Here is a 7,942-nt window from a genome sequence, read left to right on the forward strand (position 1 = left end):
TCCCCTACAGCAACTGATTCCTTGCTCCTGCAGCATGACACACATCTCTGGGCCCAGAGTCCAGAACAGCAAGTCCTGAAAGCTTAAAGGGCAGAGACCCAATTCAACTGAAATTTAAAATAATTGTGACCTTTTCATTAGCATTAAAGCTTCATACTTGCCATAAGAAACAACTTCCCTCTGGCAAGGCTCCATATTCTGCATACTCCTTTATTGACCTATAGAGCCCTACAAATCCATGGACTGTGGATTGGACGAGGATACACACTTAGTATCTGCACAGGGCTCTATTCACCAATAACTTCTCTTTTACTCACTTCCTGAGTCATGGCAGAACAACATTACCCTTTTGATTTTCTGCATTTTTTATTTAATAATATATTAAACATATAAACACTTACCATGATTGTATAATACAGTGTATCTTACATATGCACACAAACATACACGCCAGAGATGTGAGGCATGATTTTGCCTGACATGTCACAGGCTTACAACACCTGGTCATTTCCAAAGGTCACAGAAACGTATGGTGACCTCTCTTCCCTGTAACAAAACCCTGGCCTCAAAGTCTTGCCTTCACCTCAGTTTAGGTGAGTTCTGGCAAGTAGGGGATGCAACTGTTTGAAGCATGGCTCTGTTCAGGTGATGAGTATTGGTGTGAAAGGAGTGTCCCTGGCATACAGTCTCTTCTCCCAAAAGCCTACTCAGCTTCTATTGATTATCAATAGGAATACTGCTCAGATTAGGCTGGGTTCCAAGGTAAATTCACCCTAAGAATGGTCTTATCTGGCTGTTCTCTGAATCTTCTTCCTCATCACACTCCCAAGCTTTTAATTTTCTCTCCTGCAGATGCATGATCTCATGGTGCACTGGCATGCATCTTATCCAGACAGCCAGTCCAGAACAGGACGAGCCGGCCATCTTTATTCCAGCAGAACTCTGTGAAGTCTTTCAGCAAGCGATCTGCGAACTTCTCATCCCCTGTGGCACTGGACCTCCACGTTTTGGTCAGCATGGTATTGTGGGCCCAGTTGTAACCAATGCGCTCTTCACAAAACATGTTCTGATTGGTTGAGCTGGTGGAGTTGCGCCGCCGTCGTTGCTGTCCACAGGAAAATTTCCGCTTGGAGTAAGGCAGCTGCAGAGAAACCGTCCCTGTGGAAACCGGACAGGAGTTTAATCCGTGGTCAAGGCTAGATCCTAGCACTGTCTGCTGACCCCAATGTTTCTAAGGGAAAACTAGACTGAGTTTCATTTATTGTCTCGTGTAGCAGGTAAAGATGCACTCAGCATTACCCCACTGCTACGTGCAAGGGTAACAAGGCTCATCGATTCCTTAAAGCAGGTACTCAACCTGCTGCTTTTTACTCGTGGCAAAAGTAATAATGCTTTATACTTATTGTAGGAGATGACTGGTCTCTCCATTGCCTTCTGTTTATGACCCTTTGTCCCAGCTGCTACAGCTATTGGCCAGCTGATCAGTGCTACTGAAGAACAACATTGGAACTAGGAGCGCAAGAATGGCTCTCATTGCCTGCCAAGCATTGCTCACCTGTGACATGGATGTACTGGGGTTTGTTCTCAGATGGGAAGTTGAATGCAGAGGCAGAGTATTTATCTTGCACAAATCCAAATCTGGGGAAACAAACACTAGAAAGAATGAGGCTATTCCTGTTGGGACTCCTACAGCCCATGGGATGGCAAAGGGGTGGGATGGGGAATTCTTTCCCCAACACATATGCACATCCTTCTCATGGTCCAAAGGGAAGGAGGCAAAGAGGGGAGGAAGGGATCCCCAGGTTCTCCAATCCTGTTTTTTCCTGAGCATGGGGGTGGGGTTGGTCTCCTAGCTTATGTATGAAGCAACAGAACCAATAACCCAATCTGGCATGTTATCGGGCAGTCTGTTAAAAGGATCCAGCTGTGTGTGTGTGTGTACACATACATACGTACGTACACATACACAAAAAAAATTAGGAGAAAGCTACAGAAAGCTTCTGGTATGGTGCATCAAGTTACAGGAATTGTTTGGTCAGGCTGGACAGTTCTGCCAGATGACTAGTGCTGCTTTGGGAACACACATCCCCCTCTGGGCTGAAGAAAACACCATTTTGAAGCAAGAAAAGGTCCATTCCAAGAGCCAGCTTCTCCGTGATAGAAAGAGAGCCTGAGTTAAGCACTGTGAAACCAACTTCCAGTCAGGGACCACACTGAAGGCTTTGTGAAGACCCATAACAGGGGATGTTACACAGCCAGCCAAAGGCAGGAAGGATTGGCACTGGGAAGCTTATTTGTGCCTTCCAATTAACTCCTCCACCCTTGTTGGCCCTTCTCTCACTAAGCAGTGTTCAAAAGAACACCATCAATTCATCCTCAACTTGTTCCCAGCCTCTCACTACAGGTGTCAGCCTAAGAGAATGGGACACCTTTAGAACCTAATGTTACACTTAAGACAATCCGTAGGGTTTGCTAATGAGTGACAAGGTTCCTCCCACATATTGAGAGCATCCATCCCATTTCCACCCACTGCCAACTGTGCACATTTGAAGACATTCTGATTAATTTAGTATCTTTCAGAGGACTTCAAGGAGACACATAACCCATGGTCTCAAGTTTAACAGTACTACTTTAAAGCTCCAAAATCTGACTAGATCTTTACACCACACTCCACCATCATAGCCAAAGACGGATTTGACTCTCATCTACCCTGCTACACACATACCTGTGTGCAATTGCCTCCTGAAGCAGATGCATGCGATCCCAATAAGTTTCAGGTTCAAAGCCTGAAACAAGAGAACCAGACAAAGGTCAGCTGAAACCATTTAATCTTTACCAACGCATAAGAGGCTTCCTCAGGCCAGCTCCATTGTGTGCTTCCCCCTATTCCTTTAAGCCACCTCCTTTGGTCCTATTTTATCTGTCAGCACTCGCCCTGAACTCCCAGCACCCCATTAAGAGGATTTTTTAACAACACCAACAGTTGATTCATGAACCAACCCTGGATTTGGCTTTTATGACCCTGGAAGGAACATACATAAAACAGTAAATACATAGGATTTGAGAGGGGAGGTTTCACTGTTTGTTGCTCTTGCGATACTATCAAATATTGTCCCATGTTTCTACTTTGCCCACCTTTGGGCATCAATAAGAACTTAGTTTTGGCAAGGGGGAAGGTCTGGGGTTAAAACCAACTCACCCTCCGTGAGGGTCCCTAACCCCAAATGATGAATATATTTTTATTTAATGAGGATCAGGAAAAAAATTAGCATGGCCACCATTTTGAGCACCAAGGCATTAAAATAGCCTGTTTAAAGCCAGTGGGGCTACACCTGCACCACAAGATGTAGAGCAGTCATTGCTCTTTCTGCATTTACAGCCAGACTCCAGGAAGAGTGTTACCAGGGGTGAGAACAATTTAATCAATAAAATGAATTTTTAAAATTTGTAAACTGTGTTCCTTTTCCGATCATCCCTCCGTATGATGCGTCTCTCTGTGCTGGGACTCATGAAGCGCTGACCTCTGGGCAAGGCTCACAGTTGAGGCTTATCACAATAGCGTCACTAGGAAGGGAGAGATCATACTAAAGAAAAAAAGGATTGCAGTTCCTAGCACTTAATCTCAGGAGCAAACCTTCCTACCCAGAATGTAACCATGGCAACAAAAAGAGGCTGCCAACCAAGGAAGCCTAGCCAATATAATCTCAGAGAGGAGGGAACGAACAAATGCAAGATACAAATGCAGACTGGCTAGCAGGACGGATGGGAGCTGTCGGCAGAATGGGCTTTTATAATTTTTACAAAATGACAGCAGGGTTAACTACCTGACGTAGTTTCTATAGAAGCATTCGGTGTCATGGCAACAGAGGAGAATGAAGGACATGGAACTCTCCCTGTTGATGGGCACCTCTCATTACCAGCATGATGCTGTGGTGTGTGTCAGCTGCCCTGAAGTACAGCTTTCCTCCTCATCTTCCCCTCATCATGCTGAATGAGCTGTATCCTTAACAGTAGATGGGAGGGAATGTAATGGCAGGCATCTTATGCAGCCAGTGAACATATTGTAGGTGTGATTCTTTATGCTAGCTACACATCCCAGTGAGAGTTCTCCCTGCAAGAAGGTACCCAAGGCTGGCTGGGGAATATTTCTTACCATCAAACAGATGCTCACTGCCCTCCTTCAGCAAGCAGCTAACATTGAGTGGGATGAACAACTGTGCTCGAAGTGGGTCTCCATATAGGTAACTGGGCAATGCAAATGGACCTTCCAGGACTGGAACCAGCAAGAAACCACAGGACGTAGCTTTCCGATGCCAACCCTGAACCTGTGAAGGGATTCAAATAATGAATCACATCATGTATAGCTGCATGGAAAGGAGTACTTATGTGCATAAGAGCAGCTTGTCTCGCCAACAACAAATCAGACACGCTCAATTACCAAGGGCTTTGCCTGCTTTGCATACTGAGCATGCAATCATCTTCATAAGCAAAGCAGCACAAATACAAGATTTCAGAATTTTATTTTTTAAGGCATGCCACATAAATCAGAATGCTCAATTAGATCAGGCCGTTGCAGAGAAGCTAACTGAAGTCTTTGCATCAGTCCTCACTGCAGAGGATGTGAGGTAGATTCCCCAAACCTGAGCCATTCTTTTTAGGTGACAAATCTGAGGAACTGTCCCAGATTGAGATGTCATTAGAGGAGGTTTTGGAACAAACTGATAAATTAAATGTAATAAGTCACCAGGACCAGATGGTATTCACCCAAGAGTTCTGAAGGAACGCAAATATGAAATTGCAGAACTACTAAGTGTGGTATGTAACCTATCATTTGAATTGGCTTCTGTACCAGAGGACTGAAGAATTGCTAATGTGGCTCCAATTTTTTTTTTTTTTTAAAGGCTCCAGAGGTGATCTTGGTAATTACAGGCTGGTAAGCCTAACTTCAGTACCAGGCAAATTGATTGAAACTACAGTAAAGAACAGAATTATCAGACACATAAGTGAACATGATTTGCTGGGAAAAAGTCAACAAGGCTTTTGTAAAGGGAAATCTTGCCTCACCAATCTATTAGAATTCTTTGAAGGGGTCAACAAACAGGTGGACAAGGGTGATCCAGTGGATATAGTGTACTTGGATTTTGAGAAAGCCTTTGACAAGGTTCCTCACCACAGGCTCTTAAGGGAACTAATTAGTCATGGGATAAGAGGAAAGGTTTTCTCATGGCTCAGTAACTGGTCAAAAGATAGCAAAAAAGGGTAGGAATAAATGTCAGTTTTCAGAATGGAGAGAGGTAAATAGTGGTGTCCCCCAGGGATCTGTACTGCGACCAGTGCTGTACAACATATTCCTAAAAGATTTGGAAAAAGCAGTAAACAGGTGGAAAAATTTGCAGACGATACAAAACTACTCAAGATAGTTAAGTCCAAAGTAGACTGTGAAGAGTTACAAAGGGATCTCAGAAGACAGGGAAACTGGGCAACAAAATGGCAGATGAAATTCAGGTGTTGATAAATGCAAAGTAATGCACATTGGAAAACATAATCCCAACTATACATACAAAATGATGGGGTCTAAATTAGCTGTTACCACTCAAGAAAGAGATCTTGGAATCATTGTAGATAGTTCTCTGAAAACATGCACTCAGTGTGCAGCATCAGAATATTAGGAACCATTAGGAAAGAGACAGATTATAAAAAAAGGAAAATATCATAATGCCATTTTATAAATCCACAGTATGCCCACACCTTGAATACTGTGTGCAATTTTGGTTGCCCCACATCAAAAAAAGATTTATTAGAATTAGAAAACGTACAGAGAAGGGCAACAAAAATGATTAAGGATATGAAACAGCTTCCATATGAGGAGAAATTAAAAAGACTGGGACTTTTCAGCTTGGAAAAGACGACTGGCGGGTGGGATATGACAGAGGTATATAAAATCAGGAATGGTTTGGAGAAAGTGAATAAGGAAGTATTAGTTACTCCTTTACACAACACAAGAACCATAGGTCACCCAATGAAATGAGTAGGCAGCAGGTTTAAAACAAAAAAGAAAGAACTTCTTCACAAAATGCACAGGCAACCTGTGGAACTCATCGCCAGGGGATGTTGTAAGGGCCAAAAGTATAAATGGGTTCAAAAAAGAATTAGATAAGTTCATGGAAGATAGACCTATCAGTTGCTATTAGCCAAGATGGTCACGGATACAACCCCATGCTGTGGATGTCCCTAGCCTGTTGCTGCCCAGTGCGCCCGAAGGAGCACATTGCCTCGGGAGCGCTGTGTCTGAGCTCGCCGAACCACGCTGCGGTGGTGACGTAGGAGCCCCCCCCCCGTCCACCGCGAGGCCGGGCCGCCGCGCGCGGAACGGTTTGGAACCGTTAGCGCCGGTTGGAGCTCGGGGGCGGGGGCGGGGCTCTGAGGCGCCGCTGCCCCGACCCCCCCTTCCCTGTCCCGCCCCACAGCCGCGGGGCGGCGTGGGGACAGGGCCGGGATGGGGGGGCGCTGTGTGGGGGTGGTGTGAGGGGGCGCGGGGTAGGGGGGTGCAGTGGGGGGGTCGCTGTGGGGGGGTATATGGGGTTAGAGTGGTGGGGGGTGTATGGGGGTGCAGTGGGGGGCGCTGTGGGGGTTACAGTGGGGGGGCACAGTGGGGGGGTCTCTGTGAGTGGTGTATGGGGGTGCAGTGGGGGGGGTGCTGTCTGGCTGGACACTGACCCTGTCTCTTCCCCCCCCCCAGGACCCCGCCATGGCGGTGCTGCATTTCTACCAGCGCCCCGGGGCGGAGGGCGTCCCTGTCTCCCTGCTGCGCTCGGCCCAGGCGGTGCTGGGGGGCGTCCGCGCCCTGCACAGGGAGCTGTGCTACAACGTCAGCTGGACAGGTATGGGGGGGGGGCAACGAGGCTTCTTGGAGCAGCTGGTCCTGGAACCCCCAAAGGGTGGGGCAAGTCAGAAGAGCGGCCAGGCTGGGTCAGAGCAAAGGTGCGTCCAGCCCAGCGTCCTGTCTTCCGACAGCGGCCAGAGCCAGGCGCCCCGGGGGGAATGGACGGGGCAGGGCCATGATCGAATGGTCCATCCCGCCTCGGCCACTCCCAGCTTCTGGCATTCAGGGGTTTAGGGACACCCAGAGCGTGGGGCTGCATCCCTGCCCAGCCGGGCTAATAGTGCCAAGGAAATGAGAAAGTGCTGTCCCAAAAGTGAAATGCCTGCAAAGACTCAGACTAAACGTAGAGCCCCAAATTAACAAAACATCGTAAGAGGACCCAAAAAGTGCCACCGTGGCTAAACAACAAAGTAAAAGAAGCGATTAGAGGCAAAAAGGCATCCTTTAAAAACTGAAAGTCACATCCTACGGAGGGAAACAGAAAGGTGAGTAAACTCTAGCATGTCACATGTAAATGTATAATTAGGGAGGCCAAAAGAGAATTTGAAGAGCAACGAGCAAAAGACACAAACAAACAGCAAAAAAAAAAAAAGGAAGTACCTCAGAAGCAGGAAGCCGACCAAACAATCCGTGGCTGCTGCAGAAGCACTCGAGGAGGAGAGGCCGTTGCGGAGAAGCTAAATGAATTCTTTGCGTTGGTCTTGACTGCAGAGGAAGTGAGGGAGATGCCCACACCTGAGCCATTCATCTTTAGGTGACAGATCTGAGGAACTGTCCCTGATTGAGGTATCAGCAGAGGAGGTTTCTGATCAATTAAACGGTAATAAGTCACCTGGACCAGCCGGTATTCACCCAAAAGTTTTGAAGAAACTCAAATATGAAATTGCACAGCTACTAACTGTGGTATGTAACTTATCTCTTGAATTAGTCTCTGTACCACATGATTGGAGGGTAGCTAATGGGATGCTGATTTTTAAAAAAGGCTCCAGCGGCGATCCTGGCAATTACAGGCTGGCAAGCCTAACTTCAGCACCAGGCAGATTGGTTGAAACTACAATA

At 46.6% G+C, this 7,942-nt stretch overlaps 2 protein-coding genes and 1 pseudogene across 4 annotated transcripts in view; 1 reads left to right on the forward strand and 2 right to left on the reverse strand.

The window, feature by feature from the left end:
- Positions 1–7,942, reverse strand: part of LOC102934537 — a 1,094,240-nt pseudogene that overhangs the window by 919,639 nt on the left and 166,659 nt on the right.
- LOC102933291 (zinc finger protein OZF) overlaps positions 1–7,942 on the forward strand; it is a 1,218,290-nt gene that overhangs the window by 765,630 nt on the left and 444,718 nt on the right. The gene's annotated exons all lie outside the window — the stretch shown is intronic.
- Positions 348–4,348, reverse strand: LOC119563581 (GATOR complex protein DEPDC5). The gene is made up of 4 exons (XM_037888843.2): positions 4,154–4,348; positions 2,726–2,786; positions 1,556–1,638; positions 348–1,158 (listed from the first exon to the last, which is right to left on the reverse strand). The coding sequence occupies exons 2-4, from the start codon at positions 2,755–2,757 to the stop codon at positions 863–865; spliced, it is 411 nt and encodes a 136-aa protein (XP_037744771.2). The 5' UTR covers positions 2,758–2,786; positions 4,154–4,348; the 3' UTR covers positions 348–862.

Source organism: Chelonia mydas, chromosome 28 (assembly GCF_015237465.2).
Source record: "Chelonia mydas isolate rCheMyd1 chromosome 28, rCheMyd1.pri.v2, whole genome shotgun sequence".
In the NCBI taxonomy this organism is placed as follows: Eukaryota; Metazoa; Chordata; order Testudines; family Cheloniidae; genus Chelonia; species Chelonia mydas.

Excerpts from the sequence above, each read along its gene's own strand:
- LOC119563581 (XM_037888843.2), bottom strand. The coding sequence starts at position 2,757 with ATGCATCTGCTTCAGGAGGCAATTGCACACAG. Across the intron at positions 1,639-2,725 it reads CAGGAGGCAATTGCACACAG|ATTTGGATTTGTGCAAGATA; the intron begins GTATGTGTGTAG and ends TTGTTTCCCCAG. Across the intron at positions 1,159-1,555 it reads CCAGTACATCCATGTCACAG|GGACGGTTTCTCTGCAGCTG; the intron begins GTGAGCAATGCT and ends CGGTTTCCACAG.